The sequence below is a fragment of the Echinops telfairi genome, unplaced genomic scaffold (genome assembly GCF_000313985.2).
Source record: "Echinops telfairi isolate 266 unplaced genomic scaffold, ASM31398v2 ScPeMD7_7400;HRSCAF=8409, whole genome shotgun sequence".
NCBI classification, from domain to species: Eukaryota; Metazoa; Chordata; class Mammalia; order Afrosoricida; family Tenrecidae; genus Echinops; species Echinops telfairi.
Window position 1 is genome coordinate 7432478 of NW_022111300.1, and position 19255 is coordinate 7451732.

At 38.4% G+C, this 19255-nt stretch overlaps 1 protein-coding gene across 1 annotated transcript in view; it reads left to right on the top strand.

Moving 5' to 3' along the window:
• Window positions 1–19255, top strand: part of MIB1 (MIB E3 ubiquitin protein ligase 1) — a 167061-nt gene that overhangs the window by 111244 nt on the left and 36562 nt on the right. Inside the window, exons 10-12 of the mRNA XM_004702902.3 lie at window positions 1661–1768; window positions 8685–8882; window positions 12906–13057. Coding sequence (XP_004702959.1) covers window positions 1661–1768; window positions 8685–8882; window positions 12906–13057 — 458 coding nt within the window. The remainder of the gene's footprint in view (window positions 1–1660; window positions 1769–8684; window positions 8883–12905; window positions 13058–19255) is intronic.

Genomic DNA, 19255 nt, shown 5'->3' on the forward strand with positions numbered 1-19255 from the left:
AAAAAAAAAAAAATGGGTTGGTAGCTCTCTCTACCTACATAGGACTTGTTGGCTCATGTTGCATTGTAGTGATTTGCTGTGTCAAGTTGCTGGGGGCAGTGTCCAAATAAGGGTTTGTTCTCTGTGGCTATTCAGTTGTGCAGGAATAGAAACCTCCTTGTTCCTATGGAGAGATTAGATGCAAGGCATTTAGTTCCATCCTTGAGTTGGAGGTAGAGGTCTGCATCGGCCCCTCTCGCATGCTCGCTAAACTGTGGGGTTTGAGTGTATAGGCTTTGGGTTCCATATACTCTTCAGGTGTTGGCTTCTTGCCTGTAATGCCAATTAATGCTCTCTGATTTTGTTCCCTTTTTAGTATAGTCTCAGGAGGGATAGATTATTAATGCGTGGCCAACCTGTCATCATTTATGATCTTGAGTTAGTTTGGGTAGACTAGAGAAACAAATCCATGGACACACACACATGTATATAAGAAAGAGATTTATATACAAGAGGAATTGAGCATTGAGAAAGCATCCCAACCCAGTCCAGTCCAAGTCCCTAAGTCTGATACTAGCCCATATGTCCGATACCAATCTATAAAGCCCGCTTGAGACTCACGAAACACATGCAATGATGCCAAATACAAGACGATCACAGGCCAGTGGGTAGAAAGTCTTTGGATCCAGTGGCGTTGTAAGCATCTCAGCACTGGCAGGGGTCTCTTAGTGGCTTCTCTGGCTACAGAGATCTGGTTGCATCAGGGTAGGTCCATGTGTATTCTCCAACTTAGGGCACTAGCTGGTTCCATGTATCTTATCAGTTGCAATGTCTCCCAGGGAGTGGCAGAGAGAGAAGTGTCTTCGTCTCCAAGGAGGAAGTACTGGATTTCCCAGAATTCTCAGGAGAAGGCCATGCCCACACAGAGGCCTCATTGGCTATGGTCTGATTGACAAGCTAGACTCCACCCCTATACTCTTAATCCTCAAATTGATAAACGATTATATATCTACCATAGATCTGTTGCGGTTTTTCGGGTGGAAATGAAAGGGTTAGAGTTAGGAATTGCACTAATCCCTGCTATACTCACTGGTAAGTCATTCATGTGTACAACTTCTGAGGTGAAGGACAAGCTGGAAATTACTTCTTTATAATACAGTAGTTGTATGTAACCTCTCTATTGCTTATTTGTTTCCTTCATGGTAGTTACTAAAAAGTTAATATTTGATATATTTGTTGAATTTGTTTATATTATAGGGTATCAACTTGATGAGTTTTTATATTGGCCAGTGTCTTTCTAAAAGTTTTTCATTTACTCCAGTATTTTGTGCAGTGAATTTTTGGTCCCTTGAGATATAATAATACAAATAAAATTATATATACAAAACTAAAATTTCCTCTCCTCCCTAGTTACTCCCTTCTTTCCCTTGTTTCAACTTTGTAGATTTCCCAAATAGTTTTTTACGTAATAGCTCTACAACCATGTAGCATTCACCATTTTTATAAAATCCTTTCTCTTTCAGTTAAAGAAAATAATTTTCAGTGATCTGCATTAGGATATGTGGTTTACTAACCTATTTTCATAGGATTGCATAGTGCGCTGGACTTAAATGTACATTATATGTGTACACTGGCTATTTCTGATTTGTGACATGTTCATATTGTTGTCTTTTCGTCTTAGGTAAATGGGCAGTGTGCTGGCCACACAGCTATGCAAGCTGCTAGTCAGAATGGACATGTTGACATTTTGAAGTTACTTTTGAAGCAAAATGTGGATGTAGAAGCAGAGGTAATTCAACTAAATTTGAATATTATCTTTGAGTAAAAATTAATGATCTAGTAATACTTTTTGTTTTATGGAATGTGTTTTTCTTTAATTATTGAAATTTAATTTTTGCCTAAGGTGTTTATTGTTTTTATTTATATGTAGCACAAATTATATATCTCAAATGGACAAAAAAATTAGTATCATTTACAGTATCTTAAAATAACTTGTCCTTGCATGGGAGCTTAATTTCCATTACTTTAAGGTCTATAAGACTTATCTAAGAAATTTCTGACTGCAGAAAATGAAGACTGCTTAAATCGAGTGGGGGTGAGGTGAGGAGGGGTTTTCTTAGTGATTGATTGCTATAACACTCTCCTTTTGGTGGCTGCGAGAGTTTCATATTTTCTTTAGATATCAATAGGCGCCAGAACTCTTGCAGGACAACTTTGATGCTGTAGGAATTCTGCCATTCTGCTAGCACTGACGTAGCTCTTGGGTCCAAACTCCACTATATTAACTTTATTCGTATTAATTTTTGTTACAAATCTTACAAAGTGGAGGAGGTGTGATTTTGGGTATTTGGGGTCCACATTGTATTTTAAGACTGTATATCTGGTTTTCATAAATGGTCCATGGTGGTATGTCATTTGAATTTGATTTACTTTTGCAGTAATTTTTAAGTTGCATACTTACTGGTTGTGAATTTAAGAACCCAATGTTGTGTTGTAAGTTTTTTTGGTATGAAAGATTTATGAGGGTATGGGAAGAGAGGGTGGAAGGGGGAGCTGATAGCATTGATGCCTGTATAACCCCACTTGAGGAGAGCGAACAACAGAACTGTATGTGAATGGATAGATTGGATGGTGTAAGATATGGCAAAATAAGGGTTTGGGTAGGGGGAGGGGAATAAAGGGGAGCTGGTATCAAGAAGAAAGAAAATGTTTTGAAACTGATTGTGGTCGCAATTGTACAATAATGCTTGATTTGATTGAACTATGTAATGTTAGGATAGCTGTAAGAGCTCCCAATGAAATGATTAAAAAAAAAAAAGATTCCCATATATACTTGAGTATAAGCCGAATTTTTCAGCACATTAAAAAAATCATTTTATTGGGGGCTCGTACACTCTTAGCATAATCCATACATCCATCCATTGTGTCAAGCACATTAGTACATTTGTTGCCATCATCATTCTCAAAACATTTGCTTTTTACTTGAGCCTTTGATACCAGCTCCTCTTTTTTCCCCCTCCCTCCCCACCCCCCCATGAACCCTTGATAATTTATAAATTATTATTATTTTGTCTTATCTTACCCTGTCCGACGTGTCCCTTCACCCCCTTAACTGTTGTCTATCCCCCAGGGAAGGAGTTATATGTAGATCCTTGTAATCAGTTCCCCCTTTCTACCCCACCTTCCCTGCACCCTCCCGGTATCGCCACTCTCACCACTGGTCCTGAAGGGATCATCTGTCCTGGATTCCCTGTATTTCCAGTTCCTATCTGTACCAGTGTATATTCTCTGGTCCAGCCGGACTTGCAAGGTAAAATTGGGACCATGATAGGGTGTGGGGGGGAAGGAATTTAAGAACTAGAGTAAAGTTGTATGTTTCATCAGGGCTATACTGCACCCTGACTGGCTTGTCTCCTCCCTGCGACCCTTCTGTAAGGGGATGTCCAGTTGCCTACAGATGGACTTTGGGTCTCCACTCTGCACTCTCCTTCATTTACAATGATATGATTTTTTGTTCTTTGATGCCTGATACTTGATCCCTTCGACACATCATGGTCACACAGGCTGGTGTGCTTCTTCCATGTGGGCTTTGTTGCTTCTGAGCTAGATGGCTGCTTGTTTATCTTCAAGCCTTTAAGTCCCCAGACGCTATATCTTTTGATAGCCGGGCACCATCAGCTTTCTTCACCACATTTGCTTATGTACACATTTGTCTTCAGTGATCATATTGGGAAGGTGGGCACACACTGATATGATTTTTTGTTCTTTGATCCCTTCTACACCTCGTGGTCAGACAGGCTGGTGTGCTTCTTCCATGTGGTCTTTGTTGCTTCTGAGCTAGATGGCTGCTTGTTTACCTGCAAGCCTTTAAGACCCCAGACACTCTATCTTTTGATAGCCAGGCACCATCAGCTTTCTTCACCACATTTGCTTATGCACACATATTTGTCTTCAATGATCGTGTCGGGTAGGTGAGCATCATGGAATGCCAATTTAATAGAACAAGTGTTCTTGCATTGAGTAAGTATTTGAGTGGAGGTCCAATGTCCATCTGCTCCCTTAATAATAAATGTATAAATATATGCACGTAGATCTATTTCCCCACCATCCTATATAAATATATTTACATATGTACATGCCTGTATTTAGACCTCTATAAATGCCCTTTGCCTCCTAGTTCTTTCCTCTATTTCCTTTAACTTTCCTGTTGTTCCACTGTCATGCTCAGCCTTCATTTGGGTTTCAGTAATTTCTCTTGGTTACATTGCCCTTGCTGAATCCCTACCAGGCCTCTCCCTCTTTGCCACTACTTTTGGATCACTTGTTGCTCCCTTTTCCCTGGCTTGGTCAACACCACCTCCTTTCCCTCGCCTCCCCTTCTCCCATGCCCCCCCACCCCCGCCCCTCCCTGAACCATTGTTCCTGTTGTTTTCTCTTCCATACTGTTCATCCAGCCTATCCTATCTAGATATATCTGTAGAGATAGTAATATGCATCAAAAAACAAGGCATAGCAAGACAAAGCAACAAAAGAGAACACAATGATGACAACAAAGAAAACCAATGACAAGAAAAGAATAAATTAATTTAAAATATTAATAATTTTAAAAAGGAAAGAAAAACCTGTATATAGATCAAGGTCTGATTTTTGACCTTCAGGCCTGCCCTCCAGTCAAGTCCAATGGAGTGCCACGCTCTGACCCCAAAGTCTATTCTTTGCATTCTCCCAGGAGCTCCCTGCTCTGCTCACCCTGTTGATCTGCTGCACACCCTTAGTGTTTTGCCTTGGTTTGGTGGGGTCATAGTAGGCCAATCCTGACACTGAATCTCCAGTGTTGTCCCCCGTAGGGCCATGTCCCCTCGTGTCTCATAGTGGGATCAGCCATATGGCCCTCTCTATGCATTGGCTGTTTGGAGCGGGGATATCGTCCTCCAGGCCTGGTGGGCCAGGATGTGCTCCACTCTCTCTTCCTCCCCATTCATTTGCTCTAGTGTGCTGTGATCAGACATGTCCCTCTCCCCTAGCTGCAGCTTCAGTGCGGTCCTCTAAAGTAAATTCTGGGGGGAGGGGCAGTTGTCCATGTAGCCCCTCCACTGGCTCCCCTCTCCATGCCAGCATGCTGCGTTTGCATTCCGGAACACCGGATTTAAGTCTGGTCCCTCTTTCCCTGTGGAGACACAAACAATACCCTCCCCTTGGGTGGGTCATTGCTCTATTCCCCCGCCACACATCTCTATCTTTTTTTTTCCTTTCCAACTCCCCCCCTCTCCCTTGTAGTTGGCTACCATATGTACCCCTGGATTTGGTCTGGCCCCCGCCATAGTACCTGGGCCTCACCCCTGTAGTATTTGTATACAGTAGCTCTTTCCCTGTGCCCCTTTTGCAGTTTTCTTTTTTTCAGTGGACTCATGTTGTACTTGTCCTTTTGTGCTTGGCTTACTTCACTTAGAATAATTTCCTCCAGTTCTTCCCATGAGGTGATATGCGTCCTGCGTTCATCATTACTTTTTAGCGATGCATAGTACTCCATTGTATGTATGTACCACAGTTTTTTAATCCATTCATCTTTTGATAGAAATATGGGTTGTTTCCATCTCCTTACAATTATGAACATTGGAGCACAGATGTCTGGCCCTGGTTTGTTTCTTGCCTCTTCTGGGTATATGCCCAGTAGGGGGATTGCTGGGTCATATGGTAGCTCAATTTCCATCTGTTTTAGAAATCGCCAAATCGATTTCCATAGTGGTTCAGCACGTTTTTTATGCCGTTTTTATGGTAAAATTAGGTGCCTCGGCTGATATTCAGGTTGGCTTATACTCAAGTATATACGGTAAATCAATTTTAGCATTTTGTAAATGGAAGGAACTTAGTTCATTTAATTTTTTTCATTTTGAATTTTGTTTAATTAATGAAATTTTAAAAATATTTTAATGTGACATGGGAGAAGAAAGTAGTGAAATTCCTTGAGTTGGATATCCCATTTTAATTTAATGAATCTATTGTGAAATGAATCATGATATAAAAAAAATCAGGAAACTAAACTTCAGTTACTAGGGCAAGAGTCTGAGAATCCAAATTTATTTTGCCTAATATTAAAAGAAGTATATTGATGTATTCATAATTAATCACTAAATTAGGCAAAATGGGTCTATTCATAAACGTGTCTAGAAACTCCCCCCCCCCCCAATTGAGCAAGTGTTAATGTCGTTTAGCAAAGAGTTAACACTGTGACACTGGTTTTCAAGAAAGAATTTCCTTTTCTGCATCATTAATTGAGTTCAACTACAAAACAAATGTACCAGTAGATAATAAAAACATGCTGAGGTTGGACGTGCCATGAAGCTTCATGTTTTTAAGTAATTTATCTTTTGGTTTGAAAAGTATGTTTGTTACTAGAGCAGTGAGGTACACATGTGCTTTCACCACACCGCACTGCACTGCACTGCATCACACCACATAACTGTGCCAATTCATCTTGTTGCGGGCTTTCTTCTGGCATTATCTCTGACAATGTTTCAAAGCTATCCCTGTGGTTTTCCATGGTTAATTCCTTTCAAGTAGGCAGCCGATTCCTTCTTCATAGTCTGCTCTTGGACTAGAAGCTATACTGAAACCATTTCACTTTGGGTGACCCTGCTGGTATGTGACATTCCAGTGACATAGCTTCCAGCATCCCAGCAGCACACAAGCCACCACAGTATGACAAACTGACAGACAAGTGGTAGTTAGCTTTAATATTTGGTGCTGAGAATAAAGATAGAAAACTGCTTTGAAATCAGTAGTTTATTTAAATGAACTGTTAGTTTTAGCATCAATTGTTAATGTTTTATCTTTGAAAAATACCTCTAGGTTGTGTAAGGTCCTATAGGCTCAGTTTGAGTCAGAATGTGAATCTATGGTAATAAGTTTATTGTTTATAATTGTCTAGATCATACATCTTCAAACTATGGTCCACGGGCCATGTGCGGGCTGCCCAGGACATTTATCCGGCCCCATTTTTGCCCCATCTGTTTTTTACTTCAAAATAAGATATGTGCAGTGTGCATAGGAATTTATTCATAGTTTTTAAAAAAACTATAGTCTGGCCCTCCAACAGGTCTGAGGGACAGTGAACTGGCCTCTTGTTTCAAAAGTTTGAGGACCCCTGGTCTAGATAATGAACCTTGATTGGCACAATAGTAAGAAATTAAATAATTTTTAAAGTGTTGGCTGCTATCCTAAAGGGTGGCGGCTTGAACCCACCAGCTGCTCCATGGGAGTAAGATGTGGCATTCTGCTTCCATAAAAGTTCAATAGCTCTGGAAAACCCTATGGGGGCAGTTCTCTTTTCCTGTAGGGTAGCAATGAGTAGGAGTCGACTGAACGGTAACAGGAATTTTTGTTTTGTTTTATAGTGTGCGTTTTTCAAACCTCTTGCAAAAAGCAGACAGTCCACCAGGAACTTGGGCCATAAGTTGAGAATCTCTTCTTTAGAGGAAGTCTTAGAACATAGTACTTCTGGGTGTCAAAATTTGAGATGTAGTATTAGACGATATCAGCCCAACAACCCACTGCTGTTGAGTTGATTCCAGCTCCTAGGGACCTTATGGGGCAGTAGAACTGTTCCTGAGGGGTTCCAGGGGTATCATCCATACAGAGGTAGATTGCCACATCTACCAGAAAGCAGTGGGGTGGTTTGAACCACCAATCTTGCTGTTAGCTCCAGAGGGCTTAGCCACCTTGCCCATCAGTATCTCCATTCCTTAGAATAAAACTGTAAGTATCCTTTAATACCCTTCTCCATTTGCATCTGGCAAGGTAATGAAAGTTCTTTTTGGTATGAGCTATACATGTTCTTATTTATGATGCAATTCAGTCCCCCCCTTTTATAAGGAGTTTCTTAAATACATGAAAATCCTATCTTAACAATGTAGCTATTGCGCTTTTCCTACCCTCTCATCTTTTTAGAAACATGCCTGTCACAGAAGGAGAGGGAAACCTTTCGATTCCTCTGATAGTTTTGAAATTCTGGAAGTACAGCTCTTGGCTATGTTTTTATATTTTGGGGTGTTTATAGAAATATATATGCCTGGCACTAAGGATAACCAGTTTTGATGTGCTGATTTTCTCCCTTCCTTTAGTCCTGAGATCACATTGTTTTTGGTTTTTTTAAAGCACTTACTTAATATTGGAGTATATTTTATGCCATTAAAAAGTCTGTGAAACTTCCTTGAATGGAGAAAATATTTATTTTATTTATTTAACCATTTTCCTAATATTGGCTTACCATCTTAGCTAATTATGAATATTGAAGGATTGGACCATTTGTTATTTTAAAAAAATCATTTTATTGGGGGCTTGTGCAACTTTTATCACATTCCACACATCCATCCATTGTATGTCAAGTACATTTGTACACTTGTTGCCCCCATCATTCTCAAAACATTTGCTTTCTATTTGAGCCCTTGGTATCAGCTCCTCATTTTTCCCCTCCCTCCCCGCTCCCCCCACTTGTTACATTTTGGTATAATATAATATATTGCTTCATGTTCATCAGTTATTTCTGTAGTCATCACTGTTTCCATCAGTTTCTAGATATTTGGTTAGCACCATTCAATGTTTCCTTTTCTTACTTTAGTTGATTCTTGGTGTAGATCTTCAAGCTTTTAGAACTTTTAATTATTTCTAAAATATTCACTAATTCAGATTTAAATGCTAACATTTAGGATAAAGATGGCGATAGAGCAGTTCACCATGCGGCTTTTGGAGATGAAGGTGCTGTTATAGAAGTACTGCACCGAGGCAGTGCTGATTTGAATGCTCGCAACAAGCGCAGACAGACGCCACTGCATATTGCTGTCAACAAAGGCCACCTTCAAGTTGTGAAGACTTTATTGGACTTTGGCTGTCATCCCAGTCTCCAGGTAAAACTTTGAAAGGAAGACATTTTTTTCTGATAGAGCTAGGATCATATTAAGGAGGGACACTAAGTTCTCATGCTAAGCTTTCTTTTGTTAACAATTCTTTTCTTGTACAGTCAGTGATGGTATAAGATACCAGAGATACGGAATGTAATAAAACTAGCAGATGATGCTTCTTTAAAAAGCCTCTTATTGGAAAGAGTCAGGTCAGGTTTAGACAGAGGGAAGGGGATGCTTCCTTACAGCAAGATCAGCTTATATGGGCTGATGAACCATTTTTAAAAATCATGGCAGTGAACTTTAGAAACTTGAAAAGGAAAAATGGACTACATTTCATAATGGTTACTTCAAAGCAATCTAAATTCTTTTTATTTTGCCCAGGGTGGCATAAATTGTTTATGGTTTACAAATCTACAAGTTGCTTGTTTAAACCCACCACGTAGCACCATGGAAGAAAGCCTTGGTAATCCATAAAGATCACAGCCCAAACCAGAAGTGAAAACCCTAGGGGGCTGTTCTACTCCATACACGGGGCCACAATGAGTTAGAATCTACTTGATGGATTTGGCTTACATTTGTGATCTTGGTCTAGTCATTAGCCTAGTCTTTGAAGATTTTCTGTGCTGTAAAATACAAGGGGGCTTCAAAAATTCCATGATCTTTTATTGCTATTTTCCAGGAATTTTTTGAGGCTATCTGGTAACTGGGTCTTAGGGGTATTTAATAGTAATATTGTTAGACCCACTGAGTCAATCAACAATTTATAACCCCATGTGACAGGAACTGCTTCACAGGGTTTTCTTGGTTGTAACCTTTACCACAAGTATGTTCTCAGGCCTTTTTCCTCAAATCTGCTGGGTAGATTTGAACTGCCAGTTTTTCAGCTTGCACTTGAGCACTTAACTGTTTCCACCACTAGGTCTCTTGATATTTTACCTAAGAAATGATTGTTCACATCGAAGTTTTAGCAACCAGATAAACTACACATAGCAGAGAAATGTAAGTTATTTCTATTATCTACTTAGTTTGGTTACTAAACAAAACATGTCTTTTGTGTACCTATCATTAAAATTTGGTATGTGTAGTTAATGATTACATCACAAAATCAAGGAAGCACACATAATTTGTCAGCCTCTGAGTCCCCTCCCCTTATTCTACCTTGTTCATTTTTAATAGGATAAACTTGAAATAGCATATACTTTTGAAATAAAAATGGCCCCTGAAATACAGTTTGAATTGTGAACAATAGTTTGCTTAAACTGGAAACTCAATAATTTTAAAAAATAAAGTTTGCATTTTAAGCAACTTGTAGCTTAAGTAATTCACAACAGAATTATTTGTTGATACTGGGCTGTGTGGGGTTGATAGATTTCTAAAGAAGTAATAAAGAAGGAAGAGCAAAGTCGCGCCAGTTAAGGGTTTGAGAAGAACTGAAAGATTGTTCATATAGATAGTTATTAGAGACAAATATTTCTGAGATATAGCCACTTTGGTACTGACAGGGTCTAAGTGGTGGTGGTAGAACTGGGTGGCCCAGAATTAGAGGATAGTAGGGATGGCAGTGATTTTAATCTGTTGTAAGCCCTACTCAATGCCACTGAGTCCATTTGGGCTCCTAGTGATCCTATATAGATTTTTCAGAGGTTGTGAATATTTATGGGAGCAAATAGCCTTATCTTTCTCCCATTTAGTGGTGGTGGGTTTAAACTGCTGGCCTTGGATTAATTATTACCTATGGGCATGGCTCAAGAGGTTGGGGGAAATGGGGAACTAACAACGAGTATGAGAAGAAAATGTGAAAATGATTGTGGTGTAACGATTGTATAACTCAATATGATGGAAAGATTAAATTGTATGATATGGAAAAAAGAAAGAACAAATTAGGGATATGTAGAAAGATATTCCAACTATTTTAAGAGCCTACCTCAAGTAGAAGATTGTTTAGTGTCCCATAGTATAGGAGGATAGAAGATAGACAGTTGGGTTGACCTTGAGTGAGGGTTATTTTATATGAGTGGATGAATATAATCACATCTCTGAGACTGACAGATGTTTTCTGTGAAGGGTCAGAAAATAGTTCAGTTTCTATCACATGTACTTTTGTAGAATGAAATTATAAATGCATGGTCGTAGCTGTGGTCCAGTAAACTTTATTTGTGGAAACAGGTGTTGGGCTATATTTAGTCTGTGGGCAATATATAGAGTTCACTAAACCTGGTATTTGCAACAGAGTAAATTATGTATCATTGTATTGAGAGTAGCATTTAGAAGCCTTGTAAATGAATGAGATCTCACATTACTCAAGTGGCTGCTAATGAAGACCATTTATGGCTTAATAAATTAATAAAAGCAGACAGCTTGAAATGTTAAGCTGAAACTCCTAAATTTTCTTTCACATTTGTTTTCATTTTGATCTATCCAGCCTCTCTCTTGCCCATTGAAAGCACCCAGATTAGTGGCTCTCAACCATGACTGCTCAGTATGGTCATCTGGGGAGCTTTGAAAAACTACAGATCAGTGGGTAGGAAAGAGGGAACCGATGACAAGGAACTATATGTGACCTCCTCCTTGGGGGACAGACAACAGAAAAGTGGGTGAAGGGAGACGTCGGACAGGGCAAGATATGACAAAATACCCATTTATAAACTATCAGTGGCTCATGAGGGAGGGGGGAGCGGGGAGGGAGGGGGAAATGAGGACCTAATGTCGGGGGTTTAAGTGGAGAGAAAATGTTTTGAGAATGATGTACAAATGCGCTTTACACAATTGATGTGTGTATGGACTGCGATAACAGTTGTATGAGCCCTAATAAAATGTTTAAAAACAAAAAGAAGGACCAGCCAAAAAAAAAAGAAAGAAAAACTACAGATGCCTGGTCCTCACCCCCCCCCCCAGAGATTCTGCTCCACATGGTCTGAGTGTGACCTGAGCATCAAGGATTTTTAAGAGCTCCCTAGTTTATTCTATTGTGTAACTACTGACTGAATTTGTTGTTTGCGACCCCAGACTAATGTAAGTTTGAATGGAATTTTAGGGTCCCACAAATAATAATGTGAATATATCAGACAATTTTAGACTCATTAATTTTTTAGGCAGCTTTTTCACCTCATCAATTTGTATTACTAGCTGAATTATATTTAAATTATTTTTTTTTCTTTGGAAAACTACAGCATATTTTTTTCTGCTTTCCTCCTAGATTGAGTGATTTTTATAGAATAGGTTCCCAAACTTATTTATTCAGAAAAAATACTCAGCGCCCACTGCAATTAAAAACTTTTGTACTAAGGGAGAACCGAATACAAGTGTCTACATGTGACTTCCTCCCTGGGGGATGGACAACAGAAGAGTGGGTGAAGGGAGACGTTGGACAGGGCAAGATATGACAAAATAACAATTTACAAATTATCAAGGGTTCATGAAGGAGAGGGGAGTGGGGAGGGAGGGAGAAATATGAGGAGCTAATGCCAGGGGCTTAGGTGGAGAGCAAATGGTTTGAGAATGGTGAATGTACAAATGTACTTTACACAATTGATGTATGTATGGATTATGATAAGAGGTGTATGAGCCCCTAATAAAATGATTTAAAAATTAAAACAAAAAAAATGATAGAAAAAACCCCAAGTTTTGTACTGTAGTTAGCTCATAATTCAGGATTAAGTGTAGGTGTCAGCCTTTGCAGCTCCCTGGGATCATTCTAACACCCCACTCCAGGGAAAGGTACTGAATGTACTCGAGTATAAGCCGACCTGAATATCAGCCGACGCACCTAATTTTACCACAAAATGTGCTGAAAAACTTGGCTTATTCACGAGTGTATACGTACTACGGTTTTACCCACTTTGGGAAAGCTTATTTTCTTGCCTCCATTTTCTTTAATTTAACACAGACATGTTCCAGTATTGATGACTGTTTGGTAAGGCCTCTATTCCTTTTTCTTTGTTTAGTAGTTCAGAGTTAGTATTAATGGCGTATGTAGTGATTAAAGAAGAACTAATGGAAGCTTTTTTTGTACTTGGGGACAAACAGGACTCTGAAGGTGACACCCCTCTTCATGATGCAATAAGTAAGAAACGGGACGATATTCTGGCCGTTCTTCTAGAAGCTGGCGCAGACGTCACCATCACAAACAATAATGGCTTTAATGCCCTACACCACGCTGCCCTCAGAGGAAATCCCAGGTAAAATCCCAGACCTCATGCTTTACTATGCTATGTGCAATGTAAAAATAGTTTGCTACTTCTGACACTGCTGAGGAAATAATTTTGGCTTGCTTAAATATTATAAATCACCATAAGTATGTCTTTATTCGATAGGTTAATTTCCACATGATGGGGATTTGGGTTATTAAATGAGTGCAGGTATTAAGTAATTTTAAAATGCTAAGTGTAGATATAAAATATCAGGAAGACTGGCTTTAAAGCTGAAGATTAAAGTACATACCATTTTGAGTTATATATAAAACTTTTTCATTTGGTGTCATTATTTGTGAGGCTGTGTGTTACTTATTAAGTACAAATGTATTTCATTTCTGTTGTTGAGGATTTACAGAGCAGAACATACACCAATTAAAAAGTTTCTACATGTTCAGTCATTCAGCTTTGGTTACACTTTTCAACCTGTGCAGCCAGCTTTCCTTTCCTTCTCTGACTTGTCCCTGTGTCTTTAACACAGTCTCACTGTCCCCTAAGCTTCTCATGTAACCTTTGAAGTTGTGGTGGTCATTTTGACCCCATGCAGATAGTACTTGAAAATGCACAGTGCCCAAGGAAGACATGCTCTACCAATTAAGGTAAATTACTGTCTGATTTAAAGAAAACTTCAGGGGATCTTTTATTTTAAGCTTACAGATTATCTCCGCAATTATTTCAGGTAGAGGTTTCTCAGGAAGGGTGGTCGTTAACCCCATGTCATTCATTTGCTTGGTAATGAGATTTAAAACTCTGGGTTAGCATTGTTGTTTTTAGGGTGCCATTGAGCCCCTTTTGACTCATAGCAGCTCAGTGTGTGCACAGCATACTAGCCGCACAGGGCTTTGAAGGCTGTGACCTGTCTCCTGTGGTGTGTCAGGGTGGCTTTGAAACACCAGTCTTTTTCTGGTATCCAGTTGCCTAACTGTTTGCACCACCAACGTAATTACTTCTTAATAATTCAGTTAGCTATGAATTTTTAGCATAGCTGTTACTCAATTTTTTAAACGAGATAGATGTCCTTTAAAAAAAGTGTTTGCTAAGAAAAACTTTTCGGAGAGTCATCAGGGGTCTGAAAAGTGCCAGGAAAGGTGAATGCTTGTTGCTTTATTTAACCCTGACATGTCCATGGAAACATTTTTTGAAACAACTTTCCCTTTAGAATCATTTTGAGGAAATTGTGAATCAGGTATCCTCTGGTTATACTTGAGCCAGTTTGATCTAAGAAAATGTTCACTTGGAACTTCATTTCAACAATTTAATCTGCACAGAGCCAATAATCTGATTCCTTGTGATATTTTTGTGTCATACACTTCCTTCTAGTTTTTTACTCTTTGTTAGTTTGGGGGGGAATCATCATTCCAGGGGAACACAATAAACAGAAGAATTACTATTGTTTTTTTTCTCCCATTCAGTAATGTAAGATGGACTATGCAAGGTAGAATTGGGATCATGATAGTGGGGGAGGGGGGTGAGGAAGCATTTAGGAACTAGAGGAAAGTTGTATTTTTCATCATTGCTACATCGCATCCTGACTGGCTTGTCTCCTCCCCGAGACACTTCTATCAGGGGATCTCCAGTGGCCTACAGATGGGCTTTGGGTATCCACCCCACACTACCCCCCTCATTCACTATGGTAAGATTTTTGGTTCTGATGATACCTGATCCCTTCGACACCTCGTGATCGTACAGGCTGGTGTGCTTCTTTGTTGTGGGCTTTGTTGCTTCTGAGCTAGATGACCGGTTGTTTACCTTCAAGCCTTTAAGACCCCAGATGCTATATCTTTTGATAGCTAGGCACCATCAGCTTTCTTCACCACATTTACTTATTCACCCGCTTTGTCTTCAGCGGTTGTGTCGGAAAGGTGAGCATCATAGAATGCCAATTTAATAGAAGAAAGTATTCTCGCATTAAGGGAGTACTTGAGTGGAGGCCCAATGTCCATCTGCTACCTAAATACTAAACCTATAAATATATGCACATACTCTATTTCCCCATCCTCATATATAAATATATTTGCATGTGTACATGTCTTTATCTAGACCTCTATAAATGCCCTTTGCCTCCTAGTTCTTTCCTCTATTTCCTTTGACTTTCCTCCTGTCCCACTGTCATGCTCAGTCCCACCAGGGTTTCAGCAATTCCTCTTGGTTACATTACCCTTGATCATGCCCTATCAGGCCTCCCACACCCTCCTCACCACTGATTTGGATCACTTGTTGTTCCCCTATCCCATGTCCCCCTGAACTGTCAGTCCCCTTATTTCCTCCTCCAGATTGTTCATCCAGCCTATCTTATTTAGACAGACCTGCAGAGATAATAACATGCACAAAAACAAGACAGAGCAAAACCAAGCAACAATATACAACAAAACAACAACAACAACAAACCAATGACAAAAAAACAAAGTACAACAAGAAAGGAAAGCTTGTAGTTAAAGGACTGTTTGTTGGCCTTTAGGAGTGTTTTCCAGTCCAGTCTGTTGGGGCACCATGCCTTGGCCCCAAAGTCCACCTTCAGCATTCCCTGGGGACCTCCCCATTCCATTCCCTTGCTGTTCTGTTGCACCCCCTTAGTGTTTTGCCTCGGTGTGGCGGGATCAGATAGGGTGCAAATCCCACACTGTGTCACCGGTGTTGTACCTTGCAAGTCTGGCTAGACGAGAATGTACACTGGTACAGATAGAAACTGGAAACACAGGGAATCCAGGGTGGATGATCCCTTCAGGACCAGTGGTGTGCGTGGCGATACTGGGAGGGTAGAGGAAGGGTGGGTTGGAAAGGGGGAACCAATGACAAGGATCTACATGTGAACTCTTCCCTGGGGGACTGACAACAGAAAAGTGGGTGAAGGAAGACGTCGGACAGGGCAAGATACGTCAAAATAATAATTTTTAAGTTATCAAGGGTTCATGAGGGAGGGAAGAGGTAGGGAGGGAGGAGGAAAAAAGAGGACCTGATGCCAGGGGCTTAGGTGGAGAGCAGATGTTTTGAGAATGAGGACAATGAACGTACAGATGTGCTTTACACAATTGATGTATGTATGTATTGCAATAAGAGTTGGATGATCCCCTAATAAAACTTTTTTTTTAAAAAGGATAAAAAGGACCTATGACCACACTTTAGATCACGGATGGATTTATGTATTTTAATTTGCAATTATTTGAACACTTAGTAGTTTGGCATTTTGAAGGAGATAAAATATTTTCTCTTCCCTTCAAATAAAAGATGATATATAGTACCACATGCTGGACTTGTACTAAGTGCTTTATCTCATTTAATCCTGACAACATTTTTGGGTGTTTGTAGTCTCATTTTAATGATCAAGAATATTAAGCAAATAAAGAGAATAATTTACTTCACCAGCATCACCTAGGTAATTGGTGATGTAACCGGGCCTTAAACAAAGGTTGACTTTAGAACCTGAACTCTTAACCATTGTGTATTCCTTTTTTCTGTATGTGAGCCCATGTGTGAGACAGCAGTGCAACACACACACACACACACACACACACACTTGAATGAGTTGTCTCAGAATATACCAATACTTTGTCCCTTTTGCTGAGGCCCCAGGATCGTAAAATTACTTTTGCTCTCACTCTCAACTTCCAGTTCAAATTGTTTTTTCTATTTTATCTGTTTCTATCCTTTCTACTCTCATTGTTCGTGTCCTAATAAACTACTCAGCGTTTTACTTAGGTTATGATAATATTTTTCTAATTGTTCTGTCTGCTTTCAGTCTTTCATACATTTACCCAAATAATATTATGAAAGCATAGATCTGGTGGCTCCACTTTTAAAAAAATGTTAAATCTTCCTCTGCTTTCTATAGAGTAAAATCTATATTCTTTGGCTTAGCATTTGAACCCATTTCTGATGTGTGTCTCAAGTCCCTTTTTCTAACAGTTTTAATTTGAGAGCTAGGACAGTATTACACAAGATAAGAGATTCTATAATTAATTAATTAAAACATGGATTCTGTAAAGAAACTGCCAGGAGTTGAAGCAGAGCAATGATTTTAGACTAGAATAATCAAAAAGAAATTAAGTTACAATATTATAAAATTTAAGGTATAATGTGAACATTGAAGCTAGGAAACTTAACTAGCTTCTAAATATGTTGAATGATGTCATTTTAAATGGGCATATGTCTAGTATGTTCTGTACTAGTAGGCCTGTTTCCTCAATTCTTGCATAAATCTACAAGTGACTTCTTCAGCAAGATCACTGGTGACTGGTGAGAAAAAGATAGGACAGACACGTACATTCTATAACAAAGTAATGCTGTAATTTAAACTACAGCTACCTCTTCATTCTTAATACATTTGATACAATTGTGAGTGTGAATTGCCTGTTAGAGTATCAGTTTTAATTGGACACGGAGGATTATCTGCTACTGCTTCTGTGTGTTACCTGCTAGTTTGATACTATGAAGGAGACAAATAATAATGTAATTCCAATTTGGGTTATCTAAAATTTTTGTTTTCACATTGTTTTATCTTAAAAGCTACCTTGTGTTTTCTGTACTAACCAGTGATCTAGTGATATCAACAAGAAAAAGAACAACTTTTTAAAAATTTTTTAAAAAATCTTGAATATAACACTTAGTTTGGAGAAACAAATTTTGGTACCTTGTGAACTTAATTACTGTTTTGGGATAAAATATAAATATAATTAAAACATATTACTATTTCTACCTTTGTTATAAACATTTTATAATTTATGTAACAAGGAATCTATTACTTGGAATTGTAATTCTTTAACTTGTTCTTTATGACTTGTTTTCTCATGTAGATATACTTTTGTTTATTTAAATTCATTTATTTAATGTAGTTGTTGCACTACATGTATAGCTCATTGTATTTGCAATCACTTGCATTTTAGTAAGTATAATTCTTAGCTATGGTTTAGTTTTTCTTCTTTTATTAGAATGTGTACATTTATTTCTACAAGACAATTTTTTTATCCTTGTGGGTATATAGTCCCCGCAGAATTTCCTTATATATATTTCTAGTTATTCTGGTTTTAGTACTAAAAGTTTCCAAAATTTTCATGTATATTTATGTACCATACTATTCCCTATAATTGCTTTTACTTAGCAGTAATACTTTTTTCAACCATAAGTCACTAACACAGTAGGATTAGTAATTATTAAATGTAGTTTTTGTTTTTACAAAGTAACTTTTCTTCAAAAGTATGTTTAGATGTCCTCACACCTTGTCATGATAATGCCTTGTAATTCTGGGTTTTTTTAAGATAACATCTTAACCAAGTATAATATTGTTTGTGTATTCTAATACTTGCTTTTTATAAGGGTGTTTTCCTTAGGGTTAGCCATATGTTTTTTTGGTGGGGGGCAGGGGTAATAAAGTGAAATATCAGGATTTAAATTTTACTCTTGGAAATGAAAACCAAATTTATTTTGGGTAGCCTTTATCAGCATATGTTTAGTACTTTCTGTAAGCATGCTGCATTTTTAACTGCTTTTAAGTTTTTAGAGCTTCCTCTGAGGCATGGAAATAGATTAATCAGCAGTTTTCTCTGCAGAGCTGGCAAAAACAATTGATAGGCATTTGGGGGATATAACAACAGATTTATGAAGTTACTTTATATGGTGTTACTTTAAATTTCTCTTTAATATAAAGTGAATGTGAGAAGTAGTGAAATTGAATAAGCCTCAGCATGAATGTTGAGACATTCTTGTTATGTTTTTAGGGTAACACTAAAATAACTTCACAGGGATTTATTGATTTATTCCCATCAAGATGCTACTACATTTACTGCAACTACCTCTTGATTTCTCCTCCAGAATGTTATAACACTTTTACTTTCTTTTAAAATTTCTGATATGTTGTCTTATATGTGAGTCGGTTGAGCACGGGAACATTTAATAATCTTGGTTTTTCAATGTTTTCTTTACCTATAACTTCAAACCTACTAAATGTTATATATGAAAAGTAACTGAGAGTCTATTAAATGATAGTATAATAATAGTGTGTCCATTTCTCTAACGTGTATCTACTCTCAAATACTGTTTACTTTGTAATACATTAATATATTGCATATGACTGACAGACATAATTAATATGAACAAGAAGATCTATTAATTATGAAGTATAAGATGTATTTACTTATGCCCCTTTTCCCCCATTTGTTTAGGGGATAAGTTTCAATCTGAAATAGAGGCGTG